A 27,233-nucleotide genomic window follows, 5' to 3' on the forward strand; every position below is an offset into this window, starting at 1 on the left:
TAAATAATGAGCCAGGCAACCGTAACATTGCTGTTTATATGAAAATTAATAAAATAAAATCTTTATTAAAAACACTGAGTGCATCATTAAGCAGGTAAATAAAGCATTAGCAATCAAAACCTCACTTTTTAACCCAAATCCTGTAGGTAACATCATTAAGTAACACTACAGTCTTGTAGGGGACATGAAAACGGTCACATCAGTCGTTTTAGGTAACACAGGCCAAAACTACACAAATGTGAACTTTGTACATGGCATCCAGAAGAATGTTGAGAATGTGGAGTTTGTTCACGAGAGATCTCAGTCTGCCTGTGGTGACGGCTCTGCTGGTGTTTGGTTCTGACGACATCTCTATTGCTAATAATCTATCTGCTTCCACTTCAAACTTTAGGGGACATTACTAAGACATCATAGTTTCAAGGCGCAGACATTCAGAAAGTAATTTGCATCTCAAACACAAGTTGACAGCATTAATAAATAACAACTCATATCATATATCGTGACCCTGAGAATGTAAAATTTTCGCTTTGTTGAAATTGTATTGTACAAAAGTTGCTCTTCAGTGACATTTGACTGGCTAGTGGTGCAATAAATGAACAAGGAAAGGTAACATCAGGCTGTCAGGAGGTATATTAGTGTTAAATCGATTGTAGCTACATAAATGTCCAGTTGCTGGTTTGCCAGTTTTTCTCTTCAGGACCTCAAGACCTTTGAACGTATGTTATTTCACTGGTGCATCTTTCTGTGTTTTCATGCACTTTTCCTTTTTAACCATTTCCTACTCTGTCTTTGTCAAAGGGTTTGAATTAAAGTTACCCCCACCCCACCTAAACCTGGGTGACCAGTGGTTCTCTCAGATACATATTTCCTCCTCTGAACTCCGTGCTTTGTCCCGTACACAGTCCACGAAATATAGTCCCATTCAGAGGATTGCAGTTGCCCTCAATGGCGTAATAATCTCCCTCTGGATCCCTATCCCCTTCCTCTATTTCCTCCCCGTCAGGCTCCTCATCCTCCCACAGAGTTGTGTTGACATGAGTGTACTGGGTGTGATCCTCACACTCAGTCTCTCGATGGTAGAAGTAGCTGAAGTTGGACACTATGACTGGCACTGGCAGCGAGATGGTAAGAACACCGGCAATGGCGCACATAGAGCCCACCAATTTACCCCACACTGTCGCTGGGTACATGTCGCCGTAGCCCACCGTGGTCATGGTGACAACTGCCCACCAGAAGCCATGAGGTATGCTGACGAAGTCCGTTCTGTTGTGGTCGGCTTCGGCGAAGTAGACGGCACTGGAGAAGAGAATGACGCCAATAAACAGGAAGAAGATGAGCAGGCCCAGCTCACGCATGCTAGCCCTCAGTGTCTGACCGAGGATCTGGAGCCCCTTGGAGTGACGAGACAGCTTGAAGATCCTGAAGACCCTCACCAGCCTGATGACTCGAATGATGGCTAAGGACGTGGCTGGAGAGGCGTCGTCGTCTTTGGCCAGTTCCGTTCCCAGAGTGACAAAATACGGCAGGATGGCACTGAAATCAATGATGTTCATTACATCCTTGAAGAAGTGCACCTTGCTGGGACAGCAAGCAAAGCGCATGAGAAGCTCAAAGGAGAACCAGCATATACACATGGACTCCACTATGAAGAAGGGGTCTTGGAAAACACTCGGTGAAGCTGGCATGCTCTCAGATCCGTTTTTTCCCTGGGACTGGAGCACCTGAAGTAGAGGACACAGGACGGACAGTGAAGTGTAGCAGCAGTATCACAATAAGTGGAATTAAAATACTTGTGCAAATCAAAACAGCGAACCAGGCTCAGTCCAAAATAACAAAATCCACTAACAAGCACCACCAAAGCTCATAAATGAACAGGTATTGTACAAATACCAGAAGTGCAAATACGATGGCCTAAAACTGAAGTCTCAAAACGACATATGTTGCAATGAAATGTGACAAAGAACTTTAGAAGGGCTGACACATTTTTTTTACCTTTGGATAGAGCCAGGCTACCTGTACCCCTGATATCAGTCATCATGCTAAGCTAAGCTAACTGGCTAAACGTTTCAGCCAAGGTGCAAATATGACATGAGAGTAGTATCTAACTTTCTAGCAAGTCCAAAGTGAACAAATGTACATCAAACTATTGCTTTAAATGCTCCTTGATTTTCAAAAATGCAACTGGTGTTTCCATGGTATTCTAATAGACTACACTGACCTTCAGCATGTTGTCCACCATCTCATTGGTTCTCACTTTTGGCAGCATCATAAAAATGTTCGACATCTGCGGCTTCCCATTTAGCTGTACCAATCTCTTTTTCAGTCCACCTGTCGTTGCATCGTCCGTGTCAGTTTGCATTATACTAACGCATTGGCTATTTAAAACATCTTATGCTTAACATCCAGTCAAAAGAATGAAAACGGATGACATGGATATGAAAGGATCAGCTTAGTACGCTGTAATGGGTTTTGTGTGGTATATAAAGTTTCACGGTAGTTTAAATAAACCTAGAGTATTCCTCATGACTTTCAGTAGCAGGTCAACGACCGTGTTTTTTTTGCTAAAGGTGGACATCTACGTGTTCATCTGCTCCAAGGGTTCTCCTAAGACTAAATATAACCCTGTGAGATCTCTGAAGAGAAACATGAGTGTCTCGCTTCATCTCCCTGGCCGCTGAGGCCGTGCAACATTGCCAGTGCAGTTCAGTGGGTGTATCGCTGACTTGGGCAGGAGCAGATTACAGTAGTTTCCTGGCAGCTCCGGCACAGCAGTCCTGAAGGAATGTGTTAACATGACCCAACGTATGCTACTCATCCTATAAGACCTTTTAGTCTCTGGTTCTAAGCTACCGGAAGGCCTTGGCTCACCTTTGCCTGTGTATACGGTCACTTGTGACCTTTCATTAACACACCTAACTGTCTTGCCACTCTGTCTTTCCTTCCTATTATTTGTATTCCAGGCCCCACCCATTACACCATTTACCCTTTAGCACTGCCTGAATCCAAGTGTATCAGATTTAACAGCCGACTAAAATTATCACGCCATAAGCTTCCTGCAGTCTCCCTCTCTATTTCTCTGGTCTGCTTCCAGACATATTGGCCAATAGTTCCCCATGTCAGTAGTTTTCCTCTTAACACACTGTAGTACTCTCTAAGTGTGTGTTTACCTAAACACCTGCTTCCCATGGGATCATGTTTCATTTGTCCCAAACGGGCACGCATATTCCATTCAAGACCAGATGGTTTGATTTGGACTTTGTCGAATACTTTTATCCGTTTTAATGTGTTTGTTTTTAGCAAGAGACATTGATTAAGTTGCTGTGAACAGTTCTAAAAATATTATAAAAGATATTTTTCGAACCCATAATCTTTGACCTTCTCATGAACACTCAATATGTCGGTGCAACATGGTGTGCTCCGTGGAAGAAGACCCACTCCCTATGTTGATATTTATTCTAAGGAAAGTAAAACGCAATGTTTCTTAGTTTGAGGTGATTATAGGAGGTGGAATCAAAAGGTTTCTGTTCCTGTTGCCCATGAGAAGCACAGTAATGCACACAGTGCAATAACTTTCAAGAGAAAGTCTTTCAAGATTTGTAGCTTGATCAACATCAGTACCTCTGCTCCTCATATTTTTGTGACCATTTCTATTCGCAGATTTGCGATTTTACCATGGACATAAAATTTTAGCGGAGTGCACAATGAATTTTGCGTCAAATTTATGAGGAACAGAAAGAAACTGAAGATGGCCAAATCCAACAGGTAGGGGTGGTGGAGAGCTACAATTGTGTTTTTGCAGGTGAGAAACTAACGTGTCTTGAACACTGTTAGCAGGCGCATTGTCATATTGGAGAACAGTTTCTTCACTGTGATTATAGTCTGGAAAAGTCACTCACACACTTGGACACTGGTCCATGTGTCAACCAGTGTCGGTTGGTAAGTACGATGATGATGAAGTCAAGCTGTTCCAATCATTTCAAAATTAACCCGAGGTTTAGACCCAGTGGGATGCAACTACTGCAAACGATTCCCTATGGAGCATCCCTACTCATAAAATGTGATGTGCGCTCTCTGCTCACGTTTCAGATCCATGTTGAAATTGCAAATGCGCACATAGCAATGGTCACAAAAATGAGTGTAACACAGGTGCTCATATGGATCAAGCGACAGTACTTGGAATACTTACAAAGGTTTTGGCTTCCCCCTGCTCTGTACATGTCTTGGTGCTGTGCTCGCTTCATTCAAAACAGGAACAATCTCAAAACTTTTTGATTGCACATTGTACACCAACCAAAACATAATTATTATATTCTATTTCTGCCATTGGATGCCCCTCAATCATACAGTGGTCATTAAATCGAGGATACTTACCAACAGTCATTCTCATAAGGCCGTCTATACCTATACAGGATACCTGTAAACCTTTAAGAGTACTCAACCCTCCACCTTTGACACCTCATAACTACTCTGCCTCCCAAACAAACAGTGCAGAACATTACATTTCCAACCTCTTTGTCGTTCCTGAGGTCGGGCAGCGTCTCCAGGCAAAAGATGAGGATGGACACCACAATTACCATCACACTGATGATGGCTATGATACGTGCACCCGATGAGGACTCAGGGTGCTCAAACAGCATCCACAGTTTTCTCTGGACTTCGTTGGACGGCAGAGGTCTCTCCTCCTCTTTTGGAAAACCCTCGTCCTCCTTGAAGCGGCTCACGATGTCCTCTCCGAGCTCATAGAACATCAGCTCATCCATGAAGATGTCCAGAGGTATGTTCGCAGGCCTCCGCAGCCTCCCGCCTGACTGGTAGAAGTACAGAATGGCATCAAAGCAGGCCCGATTTCGGTCCAGGAAGAGCTCATTCCGAAGGGGGTCAAAGTACCTTGACCTTCGCCTTGGGTCACCAAGCAAGGAGTCAGGGAACTGGGCTAAGGTGCGGAGCTGAGTTTCATAACGCATCCCTGAGACATTGATGGCCAGTCTTTCACTTAATGCCCATCCACTCCTCCACAAAGACCCTGAACGCCGTCTCTCCTTCTTCTTCTCTTTCTCATTGCCTTTGATCTCCTTCTCTCCTTTCTCCTCACTGTTGAGCTGATTCTTCAGATGTTTTCCTTTCTCTCCGTCGCTCTCTTTCTCTATGCCTGTTCCTTCGTTGGGATCCTGTGGGTCTCTGCTTTCCATCCCAGTTTATATCCCAAGCCAGGGAACGCTGCAAACCGCTCTCCTGAGAATTTGTGGAACACCTGGACTTAAAAGCAAAGCCTGTCTGAAACCAGAGTGATAATTCCATCAGTGGATTCGGTTTTCACAAGCATTACAGAAGGCATTAGAGACAAATGGCTGAAGGGGAGATACTGTGGCACAGCCTGTTTAGTAAACATTTTCCACAGCAGATTTTAATACATTTAAATGCAAACAGTCGCCCAAAAAGCTTCTTAAATTTCTTGTAAAAGTTAATTAATGATTATTCTGCTTAAAAGTTGAGCTGAGGGTAAAACAGTAAGCAATGTTAGTACCTAGTTAGTGAGAGGAAAGACTTTACTCACTAAGTGTAAAACAGCTGCTGACAGAGGCTAATGGCCGCATGAAAAATCACATTGTTCGTCTCCTTTGGGTCATCAGGTTGTCTGTGTCTCTGACTGTCATCATGTCTGTCTGTCACATACACAAAGTCCCTGTTTGGCTGACTACCTTCTGTCGGCACTCGCATAGAGCTCTACTAGCGTCAAGCTTAACTCTGAGACCAGGGTGTACATAAACTCTGCTTCCAGTTGTTTGTCCAGGGAACATCCACGATCTCTCCCTGTCCCTCACTGCCTCAAGTTGTCCGTCTTGAAATTTTGGGGAAATGCTGTCCTGTTGAAATTGGAGCTCTGCTAGACCCCTCCGACCCCTCCCTGTTCTTTCCCTCCATTTTAGCTATGGGGCAAGGCAACCTTCCACCTCCCTATCAAATGTCACCTCTGCCCGGCACTGCGTGGTGCGACCCTCTCTAACAAGCATGGTGCTATGACGGACAGTAGTCCCTCACTGCCCTTCATTAACTCAGTATTATTGTATTTGAATGTGAATTATTTAAGAACTAAAAACAGTGGAACTTATACCTTACAATAGGGGTAGTAATAGAAAGCAACATATATAATGAATGGCAACTATTCAATGTTAGATTGTTTCATTCCTGCATTTTCTAATAATAGAGTTGTACGAAGGAGGAGTCATACCGGCACGATTTGAGGTGTGTTGGTCAATTATAATTTTGCGAATGCCCCTTTTTTGTACATTTGTACATTTTTGTACATCACCCAAATTACATTACATAGGTTACAAATCTACAATAGCATGACATGCCAATAAGACAAGAATGTGTTTACGGTTGTTCATAAAAATCATGCAGAGTAACAGATACAATTATTGGACATTATTTCTTCTTTTTGTGTCTCCAGTGTGTTTACATGTAAAGCAAGTTGGTCATGATACATGAACATTTTCATTCACTGCCAAAAAAATTCTACCCTGAGAATAGCATCAGAAAAAAACTACCCTGAAAATGTATGTAACATGTTCAACCATCATAAGAGGCCATTTCTATCAGAGAATTTAAGGGTCAGCTTCATGAAGTGTTACCTGTTCAGTGAGCCAGCATACACAATATCTAGACCTCCTCCTTGTGGAATAAAGAATCATTATCAATAAAATTAAGAACACCTGTGCTTTTCCTGTTATGATGTGTCAAAATGTTTCCTGTGACAAACATCTATTGGGTATATTATATATTGTTTTATTTGTAAAGAAGCACATTGATATATTTTTTTTTAGCAGGTGAAAGATATATTTAGCTCCATCACGTTTTTCCTCCTCATTTTAACAATGATGAGTTCAAAGAAAATTGGACCTTTGTCTGCCTCCGCTTTTACCATCAGCTCCAAATCATGATCAGCCCCCACCAGTCTCTCAATCTGTTGCTGATCTCCACATGACTGCCATGAGTCACACAACAGGCTTCACCCTGAAAAAGAGCCAGCGAGTAAACCTTGGATTTCAGACACGATAATTCATGTCCAAATCCATGTGTGTGTGTTACCATGTCCAGGGGAAGAATATAAAACCTCATTTTGTGGATGTGGGTTTTTGTGGTTTGTCATTACCCTAGAGATAAAAGAGATAAATTGGTGGATATCAAAGGGTTCAGATTGTCTCGTTCAGGGAAACTATTGTTTTTTGCAATCAAATCTGTTAATGACTTTGTGAAGAAAAAAGGAATAATTCAAAAACAGGTGCAAAAATACGAAATATTTCCCTTGAATAAAGAAATTAAAATGTTTATGTTTTGCTTTTTTCTAGTGATGTTTTACATATTCAATGGGAACGTGGGGTTATGTCACACATAGCACTTTCCTATGATAAAAATATAAATGTACCAAAAGCAGACACTACTCTGTGTTACCACCAGAGGGAGGTGATGTTTTAGCACAAATGAGGAAAAAAAAGCTAAAAGAGGCCTCTGCCGACATTTCCTCATAGCTGCGTTCAGTCCCAGAAAAAAAAATCACTCATGCTCACCGGGCTCTTACATTCCCATCTGAACACATGTCATCAGTCTGAATATGATAAGCTGCACAACTGAGGGTGGACAAAATAAATGTTAAATTAAATAAATGCAGTTAGGAAGCAAGCTCTTTTTTTGTTTGTTCTTTGGTAAAGACATGGAAATAAATGCCCCATAAAAATGCAGTTATATGGTTCATGTTGTGGATTACACTCTTGAATAAAGGAATAATGTAACAGAGAAGCAGGTGCTTCTGGTTGTGTAAACTCTTTAGCTTTCATGTAGCACTGCAGAGCAATCATTACGACTCCCATGAGACGCCTACCACTAAATTTCTACACTACCACAATGTCTACAACACCGTTTGAGACAGACGGTGGGTAACAGTGAGCAGAAAATAGATAACTCATCAGACCACAGGGATGTCTCTTAGCATGTGGTCCTTTGCCTACATCATGGATATACTGTAAGTGTTTTCCTAAAAGCAGCAGTGACATCAATTGGCTGTTTACAGTGAGCAGGTTTTCTGTTAAAGACTTCAACTAGCTCACTTAAATCAACATGTTCATTCACCTAAGCTGACTTTTTCTCCTGCAAATGTGCTTCTGATATAACATTTAAACACTGCCAAACTTTTCAACGTGACATTGCTCCTGTATGTAGTAAAATAAATCTATTTTGTCCACATGAATTTCACATGTGGTTTTGGAACATTTTCATGGTGAAATGTGCAAACTTTTCTACATATTTTCCCCATGTTATCATATGTGGCAACATGTGGTAAACATGTGCAATACATGTGACCACGTGTCCCACGTGGAAAACGTGTTTTTTCTGAGATACCGCAATGACATGTTGGTGTCTGATGTCTCGGATATTAGGAGTTAGTTATTTGATATTGAGCAGGAAAAGCAGCACTTATATTACCGCATCACTCTCAAATATCAGTTACAGCTGACCTCAAACTTTTAGATTACCATCATGTGACATTGAATCTCCAAATGCAACTTCTTGTAAATGCTGCCATCAAAACACACCGTGGCCTTAAACTTTCAGTCACAAACTGAATGCGTCATCCGCTAGTTTCTTTAAAGACGTCAGATTTTCATCGTGTCCTCACTTCAAATCAGATTATATCCATCACTGTATTGTGGTATCCAGTTGCTGACAGGATGATGAACAGCGTTAACTGTGACAGGCGGCTCAGAACGTCATACAGTATCCGTCTATTGAGCACAGGAGCACATATGTCATCATAATATCAGAAACCTCAAACAAACTGACACACAACTGACATTACTTTTTCATTTATTTTAAGTTGATTTCAATGATTTTAAGCAATTTTTAATGTGTCTGAAAAAGCATCTCATGACTGTTAATCAGTTATTCATTCAAGCTGCTATGGAGATTGGTTCACATTAGATCGCATTGACATTCATACATTTTTAAGTCTCAATAGTAGAAATATGTTCAATTATGACACTTTATTGATATGTTTCTATTTTTTTCCTCAAAATATAAAAAGATAGATCATGAACATTCCATTGAAATATACTTTATACAGTTCTTGATGAGTTGCTCTTTGTGTTCCAACATTTCAAAAAAATAAAATCCGGCAAAAGTCACCATCAGATACTCCAGTGACCACCTCTTCTCCCCATTCACTCTCCTACTAAGACCGCAGTACAATGGACTAGTACTTAAGTCTGTTTTATACAGTTTGACAGCATGTAAAATGAACATACGTCTTTTATCTTTGGAATGCTTACGTGGATGCAATGATGCTAATGTGTAATATTAGATGGATGTATGACCTTTGTGTTGTTCATCACATTATTTCTAATTAAAATAAGATATTAAATATATTAGAAAAATCTATTCAGTATGATAACATCTCCTCTAAAACAACTCTGGTCTTATCAATTTGTAAAATAATTTTTTTTTTTTTTTTTCAATTAGTGTGATTGCTAAAGTCACTCTATGGTAAGCCATAAAGCCACTACACATGTGGTTGCAATCATCTGAACTGATGACAGAACATCTGTGTCTCAGGGAGCATACAGTAAGTGTCGATCAGTGGCATTCGTGGTGCAGATTGCATACAGTGTCCTCAATTTAAATAGAAAATAAAACATATTCAACAGAAACAGGCATGTAAAAAAAATAAACAGGATGCCATTGAGGATGTGTCATCCAAGGACCACATGACACCTTCCAAATACCTGCAGATGACATGCCATAATATTGTCCCTACACATCGTGGCAAGCAGTGGCACCTTACCATGTAAAGCATGTTTTGTTCTTTTGGTTGTGTGAGTGTTTTTCACATGAAATCTATAACAGGTTGCAAACTTTAGAAAATAAAACAGACTTAGCACTCTCGACATTGTAACTCATTCTGTTCAACGTGTCTAAATCAAATGGCAGTATTATGCATTGGAAAAGGAAAGACATCTTTTTTTTTTTTCAGCCTGGCATCGGCAGAGCAGTCACAATGTGGAGAATGACGAAATGGCAAAAAGTAAACGGTGAAAAAATAAGGTAGGAGAAAGAAAAAGAAGACACTACTTGGCCATAAAAACACAAACAGCGGGGTGAAGCACACAAGTTTTTCCACACGTGCACACCATTGCGAGACGTTCACCTCTGAAGTATTCATAAACATCTTTGTGACCATCAAAGCCATTGTAGCTTAATGCCTTCTGAAATGGGAAGTGAAAGGGCGAGTTTTAAAAAGATACGGGACCCCAAAACAAAATCCAACAGACCGTTTTTGCAAATAGACAAAAGTTCTAGACCCTGTAAAACCAGTGTAGACTCGACAGAACTCTTGAATAGTCTCTGCAGTCTACATCACGCCACTGAGTCTCGTGTTCTGGTGAGCCTCCGACTGCAATGTACTAGGAATGGACAGAAGACCATTCAGCTGCCTGAGCTGAGCCCCGGACCAGCAGGGCCTGAAACTCACTTGGAAAGCCAAGCCAAAGGACGAGGTGCTTGGTGAGCACTTAACATCGACTTCTTATTGTTAGATTATTATCAATCTCCTCTTGGTGGACACTGGTATTTCTCATCCTGTCTTTCTGACATCATTTTGGAAGCTCTGGGTCTCTTTGATTGGTGCTCACATGACTGAGTTGTGCCAGCTGGATGACAGTCACTCCATGGTAAAATGACGGATGCGAAGACCTGACCATCTTAAAAAAAAAGAAAAAAAGAAAAAAGAAAACTTAAGACAAGCTACCTCTACACACTCATGCTGACACCGTGAGTGTGAGTAGTTCTCAGTTGCCTCTCGGAGGAAGACGTTTCTGCTCTACAACACGGCACAGTGTTTTCTAGTTATCAGGACGGGATTCATGACAAACAATGATTAGGAGGCTAAAGGGGATATGTCAAGACTCTGTTCCCCTCTCGAGAGATTATCAAGTCATAATGCATGCGTTTTTTTACACATCACTGTGAGGTGTTCACATTATCCTCGTCTATATACTAGAATTTATTATGTTAGAAAAGAAAGATAGCAAAACACCTACATCCACGCACACCAGCAACACACCTGAGTCCTTAAAACCACACGTAAACTTTGGAATGGCAGTTGGTTCCATGCAAACCTGAAATCTCTCTTGACTGTTCAGCACAGTATTTCTCCTGGTCCTGTTGGGTTTTATTGGATAACGCGCATTTCCATTAGGGCGAGTGGAACAGAACTGCCTACCCAAGAAAAAATCCTGCCAAGGGACATCCAAGGCCTTTATGAATCTCTTAAACACTGAGGCTTTGAGGATTACTCGAAGGACTCTGGGTTCTCCGTTTGACCTGCTACAATCATGTGACAACTCTTTTATTATTGCCAAAAGGAAAAAAAAAGAAGAAGCAAACTATGTGTACTAATCAAGCTGTCAAGTTGTGGTGTGGAGAGCTGTTGATTGATCTAGAACTGCTGCTGCTGTTGCTGCTGCTGCTACAGAGGTTGTGCAAATGATTCAAGGAGGAAAACATGGGGATTCACAACAAACATTCTTTGCGCAGATGCTATAGGCAAAGTCTCGAATGATCGCTGCTGATTGAACCGTTTGAAAACATACTGCTCAATGCATCATAAAATTAAAAAAAAAAAAAAAACACTGGAATGAAGAATGTAGGGCAGTAGTAGCAGAGAGATTTCATCAAACAAAACATAGTTCAGGGTGTACTTTTGCAAACATACATGTTTCAATATTCACATTTTTTTTTACTCTTCAAAACAAAATATAGCTCTTCTCTTTCATTATAATCTTTTTTAAAACATTAATTGCATATAACATTTTTTTAATTCATTTTATATATACTTTTTTTTTGTATCTCTAGCACCCTTGTCTTCAACTAAGGGCTTGCAGAAAAGACAGTCATGCAAAGTAGTCATGCTGGTAAACAAAGTTACAAAAATGCATTATCTTTTTTTTTTTTTCATTTGTTTATCTCAGCGTCCATCACTTGTCATCCCCACGTCTTTATAGGCAAGAGTCTGTCATTGCTCATTGTCTTTCAAACAAAAAACAAAAAAACATCATCCCAGTGCTTATGGGGTGAACGACTCTGCAAACCCCTCATGACAGAATAATTCCATCTTTTTCCAGGACTTTGACTCCATTTCATGATGCCAGATATTCTTTCTGCATTTGCATCTGATTTTTTTTTTTTTTCTCTCTCTCTCTCTCTCTCTGGACCTTTTCTGCTCAGAAACACCTCCTCCAAAGTCATGGAGAGTTGTAGATTTGTTTATCAAAATATAGATTTGTTCTCTTTGTACACTTCCACACTGGCTCTCTACTCTTGGTCCACTTCTTCTCTAAGGACTCCCCTAAATGGGCCACCTTCATCTCGACATTGACTCGCCTGTGAAGCAGTCGTTGGCAGCAAGAGGGAGAGAGAGATGGGGCAGTATGCATCTGGGGAGTCTTGTACCTAATTGGCAGTGTCGGCCTTTGTGTTAAGAGGGGAATATTTATCTGATTGGTCCCGAATTTCCAGCTAATGGATAGTTTTATGTGTCCTTCGAGTACAGGGTGTCACTTTTGTTGGAATTTAGGCAGGCCAATATCCAGGACCGATGAGGTTCTAGGACTTGTTTTGCCTCCCTTGTCAGTCTTTTAGCTCCTATAGTGACTGAGTACTGTGTCAGTCAGATATGAGGGAAAAAATACTGTTATATTTAAATGTGCGTATAGGAATGTGATGCTTGTGGCAGTTAAAGGACTAAGTTCTTCAAGAGGAATGACTTTGTACCAAACAGAGACAATGTCCAGTATGAGGGTGAGTATAAACCTCACCCTAAATGGGAACTTCTCCTAATCTATAATACATTACAGAAGGTCATTCAGCAAGTGCATGCTACAGGACCTTTGGTTTCCCCACATGGATTTTTTTTTTTTTTTTTTTTTTCCGGCAAGCCCATGTCAGTACATGAGAGATAAAGAGAAGTCTTCTTCCACAATTTTGTCACAGCGACTGTTTCATGTCAGTGTAAATGTACAGTAAATGCCATACATAACTTGTTCGAGGTGATGCTACATGTGCTTCATTTGTTCATCTTCATACAGTAGTTAGTGCTGCTTTTGATTATCTCGTGAGGAGGGCAGTGTTTCAGTCTGATAGACGTGAATGGAAGACATAGGTTCAGTGGCAAACATACTATACAAGTGCTCAACTTGAATGAGGGACTATCGTATGGATGTAGTATTTGTGCATCTTTTTTCTTTTTTTTGGAATGTCAAGAGCTTTAATGAGTAAGACCAATCCTTTGTCTCTCATGTACTCGCGCTATATATATTTTTTTCTTCTCCGCAAAGGAACCCATGAGGAAAATGACATCTAGAAGATCCCTTGAATGCATAAATTCCTCTCTCGTTGAACTGTTGGATCAAGTCAAGTTATTTCCCAGCCAACAAATGCTACAATATGTTAGCAGAGATGCTACATTGTTCATTCAGTCCAGTTGAAGACAAGTGTTTTTGTTTTTTTTCGGAAACTTGTGAAGTTGCTCAGTTGTTCAGCACTGCAGACGGTGCTGAGTTGGTCATCATACAAGATGGCGAGTATAAGGTTGTCAGAGAGATGTCATCTGGAATGTGTAATCAGGAGTCCTTTTCTCTCCCAAAGTGTGTCAGTGCAATGCTCAGTCAGTTTTCCAAAAAACAAAGAAAGGTCAGTCAGGCAGTTGTCAGAAGTGTGGTCGGAGTTCCGAGAGGCTGCTTTGGTAACAACGTGAGGAGCAGACCATGTGATTTTTTTTTTTTAAAACTCATGATTAACCTCTGGTCTCTCTTGTCACCCCAAAAGATCTCCGTTAAACTGTCCATCCGTGTCACACCTGTCGCTTACGTGGCTCCCGCTGCAAATTTGTGTTTACTGGTTACTGACTCCTCATTAGAGAGAAGGCGAATGCTAGAAACTTAACACTGTGAAGACAAGAACAGAAATCCATTAATATTAAGATCACAGAGAATAAATAGAATATGCAAAAAAATCATGTTCAGTGACACTAAAACTAAAATTGTAACATTACGAGTAAACAAGTGTATCTAGATTGATTTATAGAAGTGCTCAACTGGTATAAACCAATCTTAGTTGTAAATTGTTGATTTTTCTTGTTGTCATGTTTGGAATTTGTCAATTACTTGAATATCCACAACACAGTTTCATAATGTTACAAACTTTATGTGCAATAGGAAAATAATCAGGGATTACCATTACCTGTAAACTGCAGGTTAACTGTGTCAGAATGAGGTGCACAAATTTGAATTGTAATGACAACTCAGCTACAGCTACAAAAATAGTCGACCTCATAAAGATATGTACAGACACACAGTTGGCACATAAGTTATTCTTGAATTGCAACATCAAGAAATGGTGACAATAACCAGCCCGGTAACTACAAAAAACTACAAAGAAGCATGTAATACACCTGTCGGCCTACTAGAGGACACTGTCAGTTCCACGTTTTGCCTCGCGTGGGCGTGACAAGTACACACCTGCCTAGTCACATGACCAGAAGGAGATCATGTGATGAAGTACAAAGAGTAATCAAGTTCACACAAAGAGGAAGCTTGGATTGGTTGGATGGAACAAAAATAGGCGTTGCACTTGGAAGATTGATGTTGCAGTACGAGAGAAAGCAAAAGTCAACGTAAAATTCTTCTAAGTACCATAAATTACTTGCATAATGTGACATATTTGTTTTAACCTATGAGATTTAGGTCAGATTACGTATGTGAAATAACTTATTCTAAACCCTAACCACATGATGTTTTTTTGGGCCTAAACTGAAAACGATTTACTTTACACCTAGGCAAAACGTGACACTGACAGGGTGTCTTCTGTTGGACTGACGGGAGTATTACACGCTTTGGTGTGACACCGGATTGCAATAAAATTTGTGGCTGAGATTATTAGCAAAACAAACAACAGACTGAATGAAACAAGCTGCCAGCCAACTGACTCGCACCATCCTCTCCACTCTGCCAACTCTCAACAAATATAGCAGTCATTTTTTTACAGGGGTGACTTATGTACACAACATTTCAAAGCTAACAAGATTAGGTGATAAGGAGGTTATTTACGAGTGTCTGTCTATATGTGTGTGTGTGTGTGTGTGTGTGTGTGTGTGTGTGTGTGTGTGTGTGTGTGTGTGTGTGTGTGTGTGTGTGTGTGTGTGTGTGTGTGTGTGTGTGTGTGCAAACTTTCATTTGAATGACATACACACTTCATGGAAGAACCCATTTTTGACAGATGGACACATACAAACATACTCAATGCTATTCATGGAGGTTTTCACATAAAAAAAAAAAAAAGGGATCGTCTTACTTGGAATTACACACAAGCTGACACAGTTTCAGGAGGCTTAACCTCCACTTTAAACTACACACCATGCAAACACAGGTCCTAATTCAAGAAAAGTTGGTCAGCAACAATACGTTGAGCATTTTCAATCCTTTGCCTTTTGCATTGTACAATATTTACGGGCAGATTAAACACTTCTGCTGTGGTCTCAATCAAACATCAATCTACAACACAAACATGATTGTTATTGCAGCTGTATTGGTCCCATGAGCTCTTCGTTTCATTCCCTTCTTCTGTCATTGTCCGCTGTATAGGTGCCATTTTCTCCAGACAAAAGCTATTAGCAAGACACAGTTCATTACTTACAAAGAAAGTTGGATATTTAGTCAACTGTCAGTAAGGTCTTTATGTATCCTATGTGGCAAAGTCGGCAGCTGTCAATCTAACCCACCACGATTATGAACGTAAATATATTAAAATTGAATGCAATTTAACATTCCATTAAATGTAAACATAAAGGCAATGCCATGTCTGACACTTTTTCCAGGTGTCAGGTGCATACACCTGTTTAATTTCCCAAAGACATTTACACAAAATCAATCAACACCTTATTGCCAGATTTCTAAATTCCTGCATGATGTCACACTGGCAGCTGTTTTGTGTGACATAAGATAATATTCTGTAATTCGTGGACAGTGCGAGCTAGCTAACCTTCTTCCCCACACTCACAAAGTATACATAGATATATTCATTTCATATGACTTTAATGTATTCACATGTGTAGATACAGATATGTACATATTCAGTAATACCCACTGGCCTATTAAGCATTTCTTCAAAGGTTGAGCTAGTTAAATCTAGCTGGTTTGCATCCTAAATTGACATCAGAGCCTACAGGGGCCTCATAGAGGCACTTACAACAAATGCCTGTTTTGTTGACTTAAATAATGTTTGCTTTAGAGTGTGCTAGGTAATTTGAATTGGCCCCTAACTATGTGATATAACTTTTTTTTTTTAACTCAACCGAAAACTCAGTTATGACATTCTTCAGATCCATTCTGAGACAACACAAAGCAAATATTAATAAATACAGGACTTAAATAATGACAAATGTTCAGATCAAAGTGGTGTGAGATTGTGTTACTCCTCTCACCCATTGTCACTCATTAGTTACAGTATTAAAGAAACATTCCCCTGCAGATATAAAGGATGGACGGACATTCTTCTTCTCTGAGACAGAAAATGTACACTCAAATAAAGTGGCACACCAGTGTACGTCAAAACATCTGCAAACTGTAACATCCACATTGTGGAGTCATTTCATGATTATACAGTATGCATGTGCGCTTAGAAATACAGGTTTGCTCATTTGGACTAAGATTGAGGATGTAACCCCGGCTAATCAGTGTATGTCACCGCATGCGTTACTCATTACATAGTCACAAACGGTTTCTTTTAGGTGAAATACGTTTAAAAACCTACAGTCCCAGAGTGTCCCTACCTTTAACTGTACAACTTCAGTACATTATACATCAAGGAGCTATCAAAAATCCCCGGATTCACTGGAGAACCAAATCCCTGCATGCTGTATCACATACTTTCAGACAACACTTAAAATACTGTTTTTTTTTTTTTTTTTTACATCATAATGGTGAAATGTATCAACACAGAGTATAAGCACAAATGTTTTATAACTTTGGTCTGAAAATATGTGCAACAGGCTTCGAAAACCTGTTTCAGAACGAAGCCAGGCAAGCATTACTTTTTGCAGTGAGTGTGTGGTAGGATCTATCCCAAATGAGACACTACAGCTTCAAGAAAAACATTCAAATGATGTCATAGCTTTCATCTTTGTACTGCATATCTAAGTTCTCAAAGTTAAGGGGTCTGGAAGCACGTCGATTTTTAGACAAAATGGCAGTCAGGACTGTAGATTATGACATCAGGACTATCAGGACCTGACGGACTTGTTTTTCCTCTCGATTTCAGTCTTACTACATTTAATGTTAGTTAAACATCTTTAAGGACAGTTAAATACAACATTGTATTTTTTGGGAGGGACAAATGTTATTTTAGACAATCAGTGGTACAGAAAAGTCATTCCTTACAATGAAATACAAATTACCAGTACAAGTGAAGAAAATATATAAAACCATTACAAAACGGAAACAATTAAAAAAAATGGCATCAACAACATCAAAAACTGTCATGGACTACATTGACTTGAAATAAAACAAGACAAATGGCTCATGTCATCAGAAGACTTTTGAACACTTAGATTTGCTAAAAAATAAAAAATAAAAAAATAAAATGATTGGACTGCCTACTAAGTCTGTGCATTTTTAAGATTAAAAATATATTTGCATATTTACATATGTATGTGCACAGCATATTTTCCAGCATTAAAGTAATATTGCATGTTTATTGCACATGTAAATGTGTCATCCTTTTTAAAATCTTTTTTGCTCAACTTTTAAGATACTGTAAGATCTATTTACATGTAAAGATGGGAAATTAAGGATGGTATAACCTCAGTTACAAAAAGTGCTTCAAAGTGACCATGTATTTGAGGGGGGCATTAAATTGTAACCATTGATTAATATCAATTTGGTCATTTTAATTGGATTTGGATAAATATGTAGACAAAACTAAACAATTGAAAAAAAAACCATTTATATTATATATATTTAGTTCATCCATGTTTTGTATTATAGCTCTTATCTTGTGCCAACATGCAAGCTCTAAAGGTTAGTAAATTAATACCAATTGTTAATAAAGTGCTTGTATTTGTTTTAACTGTATAATTAATTATGCAGTCATCCATATCTGGCTTTGTACATTTGCTGTACTTAAGATTCTTTATATTAATTTTTGAGAAGCTTTCTAAATATATTACATTTCTTCAAAGAATTGAAAGCTTACAAGTACATATTTTATTTTATTTTATATGACTGCCCTGATTAGGATTTCTTTAAAGGTCCATTCAGTCATTTTCTATCATCAGCAATTCGTAGGTGTGATCTGTTAGCGAAGGCCGGTAGTAAGTAAAAAGCTAGTACTAGCTCGGCTACCTCCATTGATCACATGACTATTGCCTTGCGCCCTCTAAAGGCCAAACTGCATTAATGCAGAACAGCATGTGCCAAAACCACACCAGTGGTGCCAAGGCAAGCGCAGCACCCTGACGCGCAGCACTCTTTTCAGAGAAACGGTTCTGTCGTACTTCAGAGTTCCCGCAACAGTTCTTCTTCTCCTCTGCCACAGGAGCAGAGGAGAAGAGGCAGCTCGGTAATCTTCTTGTCGACCTTCCTCTGTTGAGGTTGAGAAATTCCCCGAGCTATGCAACTCACAATCACATCATTATGAAAACAGTGTCAACAAATATATTGCCTGGTGGGCCACAGCTCTGGAGACTGACTCTTTAGTGGATAAATACATTTTAGTTCGTGGGTGTCGACATGATTTTAAATTATCTACAAGGTGCTGAAATATTTGTAATGGTAGATGTTAGTAACCTATAGTATGATCAATTTTAGTGTGGAAAAAATGTCTTTGCACTACAGTGCGACGCTTCCTGGTGCTGCAGGCGTTAGCCTATTGACGCGGCGTGGCGCCAAAGTGTTTTCATCTTTCCTCCTCCTCCTGACACCAAACAACCTCATCCTGCTCCTCCCCTCGGTAAACTGAACTTTTGCCCTGACAACAGCTAAACATGGTCGTCATGGTTCGAACTTTGCACGTGACAGTCTACAAGGTCTTGAAATAACAAAAAGTTGAATAAATCTTCTTCATATTTTTGAGATATGATTGTTATAATTGCATATGTGATGATGATAATGATAAATACACTATATCGAATCCTATCAGATAACATGCCAACAGCTTCCAAAAATGACTGAATAGACCTCTAACTGTACAGCGTAAGGTAACAATGGCATATATGGGAGCAATTTTCAGGAGGCATTTTAGGCTGCACAACTATGATTGTTCTTATTGTACAATCCTCATGTTCTTTTCATTTACGTCAGGGTTTTTGTTTGATCAACATTATATATTGCTTCACTTCGCTGTAAAAACTAGTAAGGTAAAGTGTCCGATGATGTCATGATGATCATTATTTTTAAGAGAGGATTACCAAAATGATGTCTACGCAGTACACACATTAATATTCACAAAAGACAGAAAGTAGAAACTTGTTCAACATCAATCTAGTCTATAAATGAAGTTTTTCTTTGGCTAAATGAACTGAAGTTTTTTGTTTCATGATCATTTCCCTGGACAGTGTTGTGAGCTTAGTTTTGTTGAGTCCAGAACACACAAAAATGGATGTATATCTACACATTTAAGTTTTAAAATGCAACTGTGCACATATTTTCATAGTTTGTTTTTTTTAAACCCATGATATTATTCTATTTACTAACCAATCCAAGTATTATTTTTTTTTTTTACATTTCTTTAAAGCTAAACTTTGTATTTAACCCCATCCGCTGTTGGATTTACAAGACAAGAGGTCATTCTTTCTACATTCGAGTTCATTTTACGTTATTGCTTTTGTATTTGCACGGTGTACAATGCAAATGGAGGCTTCAATGTGATCGGTCTGCAGCTAATCCTCTGCACCTCTTATCATCCAATCATGGACATCCTTTCTGCTACAAAATGGAAGGAATAGGGGAACGGCAGCGGCGCAGAGGACCTGGGGCCTCATAGGTCTCAAAGGGAGGACTAGTGATAGGAGCGAGCCTCAGAGATGACCCAGCCATTCCCGATATGTTATTGAGACTGCGAGATTTCTCGTAGCCCGTTGCTTTACGAAAATAATTTTAACCGTGGATTGATTCATTATATAATGTGTATTTGTTTTGATTTCATATGCAAATCAAATAAATGTTGAGATGTTTGGGCATTTTAAGACAGATTTTACATATTTAGGTGGTTTGTTTTGAGTTTTGAAACATGAACATGAGGTTTACGATGTTTTAAGAGGAAATCAAAAAGAAAAGAAGCATATAAGTGAAAGGAATAAACCGAGGGTAAGATAAATGTTATCAAATCATAAAGACATATAAAGGAGAGACGAGGACAGACAGAGACAAGACAGACAAGACAAGACAAAACAAGAAAATGCGAGTTATGATATGTCGTTTTTTTCTCAAAACAAAAAGCAAAAATTTCTTTGATATTAAAAAAGCTAACAGCAATTCTCGGCCGATTGCATAAATCACCCAACATTTTCTCATGAGGAGGGTAATGTCCAATGTTTGGGTGTTTTAGACATATATTTGGCCAAAACTACTGAAAGAGATGTCACTGATACAGTGTAGGAGTTGACCACATGAAGCTTATATATGCCCCCAATGAATTTATATAGAACAGGTAATTGATTTGTATTAAACTTCATTTACAGCCAACTTAGTATTTGCTTTTGGTTGCTGTAAACTTCAAATGGCCAACACAGAAATGTCCTTTCAGTAACATTTACAAACACTTCCTATCCCCCGGTAATCGCATCCTGAAATGAAACCACATTTTTCTACAGTGGGAAATGACACGTGGTAGGAAAGAGTGATTGAATGACTAAATCCAGCCGCGCAAGTGACTTTGAACTATAATGCATAATACTTGCACTGCTCGAGGTACGTCTACAGTAACCAATTTATGTAAGGAATAGCTCATTGGCCTTTGTGTCCTTTCCCGCTGTATTTCTGGTGTGTAACAGCATGCAGAAGTTGAGTTCTCCCTGTAGGAAGCAGCCACAGAGGAGGCAGTGCTGTGTTGACGGAGTGTTGTTGCATCAGGTGAAGTGAAAGACACCATTGGTAGGTAGCAGTATTCTGCTCTAACAATGGCTAACGGACAATATAATGGGTGGAGTTTTACAGTTTCATTAACGATGTGTTTTCTCAGCTGAATATTAATTCTAATGTAATGCAGTAATGCTAACAGAGTTTGTGGTAAAATCTTGAAGTTACAAGTCCATGTTTTTGTCAAACTCCAACCATCACATGGCCACAGTCAGACAACAAAGAACACTCATTGGTACAGTGTTACGCCCTTTGTGCCTTCCTGCTGAAAAGGTAAAACAAAAATACAGCAATATTGTGCTGCAAAGTGGCCAAGTCTACCTCTCTCGATAACGCATCATTTGAACCAACCACAAATAAAAGTGCTTTTTTTTTTGCTCAGATGCATTACTTGGATGGCTGCTCAGTGAAATATTGATGATGCATTTTCACCGGGCTTCTTAGGCTTCATGTCACACAAAGATTTCTCAGAAGCTGTATGGAAAATCGGTGGTGCTGCTTCATTCTCAAGTTCACTTACGGAAAGATTTTGTTTATACTGCCTAATAGTATCAAGACAAATTGTCAGGTTGCATAAAAATGGCAGCCATATTTGTGATATTTGCTGACTCAGTTAAGGGGCAACGACAGGAGGAACGACTACAGCAGTAAAAAAAAAAAAAAAAAAATTTAAACTTTTCAAATTATGGAAATACTGTAGAAGAATGCTCGCTAGTAAATGCTGACACATAATCAGAAAAATACCTCAACTAACTAATGCTTATTAGCTTGATAAAGATATTATTCTCAAGATTTCAAACCCTCCTTTTGATACCACACGCCCTCACACACGCACACACACACACACACACACACACACACACACACACACACACACACACACACACACACACACACACACACACACACACACACACACACACACACACACACACACACACACACACGGGATTCACAGGAAATTCCGTGTGCATTTAATCCAGTGTAAATTATGTCAGCTTCTCGGTTTACTGCTGGCTCTCAGACTCGTGCCAGAGCTGTATAAAGTTTCCCCTAATGCAAACAGAACATTTGCTGCTGCTGCTTCATATTAAAAGCATTCAACTGCTGACACATGGGGTGGCTTTTACTGTTAAACAGCATCAGGAAACAAATTGTGTTTGTGTTTTTTTATTCATTAAGAATGTGGCTACAAAACAACACGGTTGTATTTGTCATTTCGGTGACAGATCGTACAGTTCCTACTACTTATCAATGTCAGCGCGGATGTTGCCAAATGGAGCAAGAGTGAAATCTTGAGGATACTCTAATTTAAGTAGGGTTATTTTATTTAAATGTGCAACAAACTACTGTGCCATATAATATTGTTCACTTCAATAGTTGCAGACTACTAAAGCTTTAATATAAAAAAATAAAATCCATTGGGGTACTTGTATATTACTTCTGTTGTTATAGAAATGTCTCAACAGCTCATTAGTGAGTTATATGAAGCTAAATATTTAGGAACTGCTTTACTACAGATTTAAATTACGCATTATAGGACTTTAAAAATATGTTTGGAGGCATCTATTTGAAGTTAATTTGTTTTTTTATTCTACTGAGAAAATCCTTCAGATTTATTCTTCGTGATAAGCAGAAGTCTGCATGCAGCATGCCGAGTGGAGAGACAAAGAAAGAGAAGAAGAATACACACTGCCGATGTGATTAAATGAAGACTAATGGCACTGTTTTATATATTTTATAACTGAACTAAGACTAAACTGGTGAAAGTAAAGGTGGTCATGTTTGTAATCCTGAATCGTGGCTTTCATGTTGGATCTGTAGCATTGATAGATGTCCTTTTTAATTTGTAACACTTGTCATATCAGTAAAATATGAAGAAGAAAGTTAAAAAAAAAAATAATCATCTGTTCATGAGACAAAAGGTGAAACTGATGGAGAATAATGAGGATCAGACAGTAACGTGGTTCTGATGATCGTGATGGTTTTTAGTTGACTGATATTTGTGTCTTTTTTGTATGAAAGTATTTCTTTGACAATAAAAATCCTTGTGAAGTTCATCGTCTCAGCCACTGCAGTCTGTCACAGTCTGCTCTCCTCCTCTCTGAGCTATCTGCTGTATTTACAACAACATCAGCAGGGTTTGTGCTCTGGGATTCTCCATCAGGGGAGATGGAGAGTTTCTGGCTGTCACTGTATTCAGTGATGACATAATTCCTGCCCAAAGTCACACTTCATTTACACTATGGAGGGAGTATTTACCTACCTAGAGTCAGACTTTAGTTACACTTGCACTGCAGTGGCGGCCTGGGGATGGGATGGAGAATGAGTGTTAATCACAGAGGGAGATGTAGAGGGAAGACAGAGTAATGGAGAAAAGAGCTGCAAATATTGTGGCCAGATTGTTTACCCAGGAAATAGTTATGTAAAATCAAACATATAGACTCAAAATAATAGACTTAAACATTCGTGTATGTACTGTATGCGTGTAGGAGGCAGAGAACTACTTGACCATCTCTATTTCTTACCTCACACGTGTCCTATCATTTCATGGGGGTGTGTTTGCGATGGAGACGCAGGATTTACTGACTGCTCACGTTCTATTCTTAGCGTGGCCACACACTGTATCATTCTTGCATGGGATCAATTGCCTGTTAAAGATGGTGTGATTTCCTGTTACCCATGATTAGAAGTATTGATCTCCCTAAAACCATTACTGAAGCCACAATGTGAGCATACAGTACATACAGTACTTTCCATGTCTTTTTGGGAAACTAGAGAACGTGCAACTTTATCCTGCATCCTCTCCTTAGCAGTATGAAGGTCACATAGACCTCTACAGTGTCATTAAAACTTGAATACATTTGTATTTCATACTTATACTTATCATACACATACGTGAGCATTTATCATATGTACATCCATATATGGTACACTGTACATATATACAGACCATGTATTTTTCCTTTAACGAGGTAAAAATCTGGCTCAGGCTGAATATTTGCAGAATGTAGTGAAGAGGAAACAGTAAGACACACAGAGTGGAATTGTTACACACGTTTGAACATGCATGTCGATGAAGAACAAGTTTTACATACTGTGTAGACCTAGAAGAGTAGAGACAAGTGGACTGACAAGCGTTACCACATAAAACACGTGTTCACACAAATAAGTTTGCACAAGAAACTTTTTAGGAGTTAAATTTTGAGTTATTATTCTGTAGCTTGTTGTAATAAGCCACTTACTGCAATAAAGGTTGTCTACAGCAGAAATTGACTGTGGTAAATAACTGCATGAGCACAGGTATAAAAATTCTGTGGTGGCTTAGTTCAAGTGAATATCACAAAACCATAGGGATTTAAAAATACTTCCACCAGCAGTCGATCCTAATCAATAACTGAATTATAAATCAATAGAGTAAATAATGGGAGGATGAAATGTGGATGAAGAGCAATTTTTTCTAGAACCACAATATTTGATTAGTTCATGAGTGGTAGGAGTTGATAAATAAAGTCGTATGCCTGTTCTTGCATCAAAAATACATTGAAATGTTCACATTATGGCTTTGGTTGAATTTAGTAATAAATAATTAGTTTTTTTGTCAAACCTCCTTGAGAATGTCCTTAACCAGTGAGCTTTGCACCACCTTGTTAATTAATTTCACTGTTAAGTTGGCAGGATTTTTTTAATCATTCCAATTTATCGAGGACAGACAGCAGGTGATGGTGAAACTTAAACCAGAACACAGGAGGAACATAGGGGAGGTCAAAACAACAAAAACACAGTTGTACAAAACTCAAAGACATTAAGAGAAAACAGACCACGACCACAGACGACAGCAAAATATAATAACTTTACAGAAACATAACTTAGTTCTATGCACACTGAAACAATAAAGCATCCACACTACAACACATAAACACAAATTTCTACAAATTGCTTCAAAATACTCTACAAAAATACTAAATGGAAAATGTACACTCCATGTTAGACACATAAAAAAGCACACACTAGTACCAACAACAACAACAACAACAACAACAACATAACAAAAACAACTTATACATATATAGTGGAGAGAGAGTGGAGGAGGAGAGAGATAAAAGAAAAAGATACAGAGCCCAACGTGACTGAGGTCCTTGAAGAAGGTCTGTAGGAGCGATTTGGAGTGAGCAATCAGAGGGGTGATTGACCGTTTGACCTTTGTGAGCCATGCATAGAGCACCGGGTGCAGAGGAAGTCAAATGGCCAACGATCAAAAAGAAGGAAAGCTAAGAAAGGAAGTTGCCAAAGACATCTTATGCATATATCTACCAAATAAATCACAAATGAAGCACACAGGAATGAGTTTTAGACAGCGTGAGAATCCCTCTTTAAAAACAAGACGGAGAACATTTATAATCAGCAGAGAACAGGGACAATAACTAAGATTGTTTTTGGCTCATCTTGATGTGCAATACTTCTTGATTTACAGATTTTAACGGCTTTTCTATGCGTAGACATCTTTTTATTTTCACGTAGTAGGAGGGGGGGACAACTCCCTGGACAGGTCATTTGTCCATCGCAGGCCGTTATATACACACGACCTTGTCATCAAATGCCAGAGAATCAGGTTTCAGAGGAAGCAAGAAACAGATCGAATTCCTACGGTTATTTACTGTATGCACCAAGAGAAATCTGTTTCTTTACTCAACGGGGCTCGGCATATTCATCCACAACCTGAAGGCACAACTTTCCTGTCAGGACCGAGCCTGTTCATTTCTTCCACTGGACTCCTGATTTGCTTTAAAGAGGGATTTTTGAAGCACTTAAATTTCAGTTGTATACATAAGAACCATTTAAAACTGTAGCGATGTCAGCGACCTCTGAATAAAAGGCTCGAGGCTTGCTTACCTGAGACAGCATGTAGCCACTTTTCAGTCAAATCTGTCACAGCGTTTGTTTGTCTGTCTGTCTGTCTGTCTGGTCAGTGAGTGTTTCAGTCACAGAGTGCAGCTTACATTCCTTTTGATTTCTATGCAGGTACAAATACAGTACAGGTCCTGAACTTTGGACTACACTAGGCACTGAAAGCACAGTTACACGGTCCAGGAAATAGTATTTCAGATCCATTACACGCTCGTAGCACAATTCTTTTGTAAATCAGCATTGAAATGTTGTCGCTGATTTATAAATTAAATAGATTTTTTTATTAAAACAGTCTCAAATGTTTGCTTGGTTTCAGCGTGCCATGTTTCAAGAGGTACTATCCCTTGACATAGATGTCCACTAACCCCAGGAACCACGGGCCTTGGAAAGCTAAAGTACAGCACTGCTCTCACAATCACATCTGTGTGAAGCTAGCATGGCTGGCCAATTGATTTTTACATAAAACGCAACATATGTACATGTAAGCATGCAAATCATTGAGCCTTCACCACATTATTGTCGATAATAAAAGCCCTTGTGCATGAGTACATGTACATATTACATATACGAGTGGAAGAAACTATATATATATTTGTTTTTCCTTTTTATATATTGCAGTGCGTGCTTTTGTTTGCCACGGTGGAGGTTTGTGGGGCAGGGAATAACATGAATAAACACAGTAGAAGGGAGAAACCAAATTAAGCCACACACGACAACACAAACACAACACTCAGACGGCACTGAGAGGACAGAGACACAGTGTATAACATGTAAGAATGAAAAAGCCCACATACACACGCGTGATATGACACAACCTGAAGAGAGAGACAACAACAACACAGAGGCACATCAGACAACAACGTGACCCGCTGTTTCCCGTTCATTCTTCTTCAGTGTATGTTTTATTAGTTATTGACACAGGACACAACAACTTGGTTATTGTCACTTGAGCTGCTGGATGTGTTTTGCACATGTGCATGCCCACGTGGATGCGCTCTTGCACTCGTGACTGTATGACGTTTTAAGCTCTCACACAGACGCGCACGCACACACGCACACGCACACACACACACACACACACACACACACACACACACACACACACACACAAGTTTGTGCTCTCTACTTATTGTAGGTGTATTGTGG

General features: G+C 39.2%; 2 protein-coding genes across 9 annotated transcripts in view; both read right to left on the reverse strand.

Annotated features, from left to right (window-relative positions):
* Positions 1 to 27: 27 nt before the first annotated feature.
* On the reverse strand, positions 28 to 6,604 carry LOC138616949 (potassium voltage-gated channel subfamily A member 7). Of its 3 annotated transcripts, none has more exons than XM_069691563.1 (3): positions 5,555 to 6,604; positions 4,509 to 5,274; positions 28 to 1,721 (listed from the first exon to the last, which is right to left on the reverse strand). In XM_069691563.1, exons 2-3 carry the CDS (start codon positions 5,187 to 5,189, stop codon positions 828 to 830), a joined length of 1,575 nt encoding a protein of 524 aa, XP_069547664.1. In that variant the 5' UTR covers positions 5,190 to 5,274; positions 5,555 to 6,604; the 3' UTR covers positions 28 to 827. The 3 variants fall into 3 exon arrangements, with proteins under 3 accessions (XP_069547664.1, XP_069547662.1, XP_069547663.1); XM_069691561.1 differs by having other exon boundaries at positions 4,500 to 5,274; XM_069691562.1 differs by having other exon boundaries at positions 4,500 to 6,604.
* Positions 6,605 to 8,845: 2,241 nt separating this feature from the next.
* The window catches only part of LOC138616948 (voltage-gated potassium channel KCNC1-like), a 49,682-nt gene continuing 31,294 nt past the window's right edge, over positions 8,846 to 27,233 (reverse strand). For 2 of the 6 annotated variants that reach the window (XM_069691560.1, XM_069691559.1), the window contains one exon: positions 8,846 to 13,994. In XM_069691560.1, coding sequence (XP_069547661.1) covers positions 13,981 to 13,994 — 14 coding nt within the window. In that variant the 3' untranslated portion in view covers positions 8,846 to 13,980. The other 4 variants (XM_069691556.1, XM_069691555.1, XM_069691557.1 and 1 more) reach the window with 3 other exon arrangements.

The sequence above is a fragment of the Brachyistius frenatus genome, unplaced genomic scaffold (genome assembly GCF_029030835.1).
Source record: "Brachyistius frenatus isolate BFR_SWC_R1_liver_20210118 unplaced genomic scaffold, ASM2903083v1 Contig_11, whole genome shotgun sequence".
Lineage (NCBI taxonomy): Eukaryota > Metazoa > Chordata > Actinopteri > Embiotocidae > Brachyistius > Brachyistius frenatus.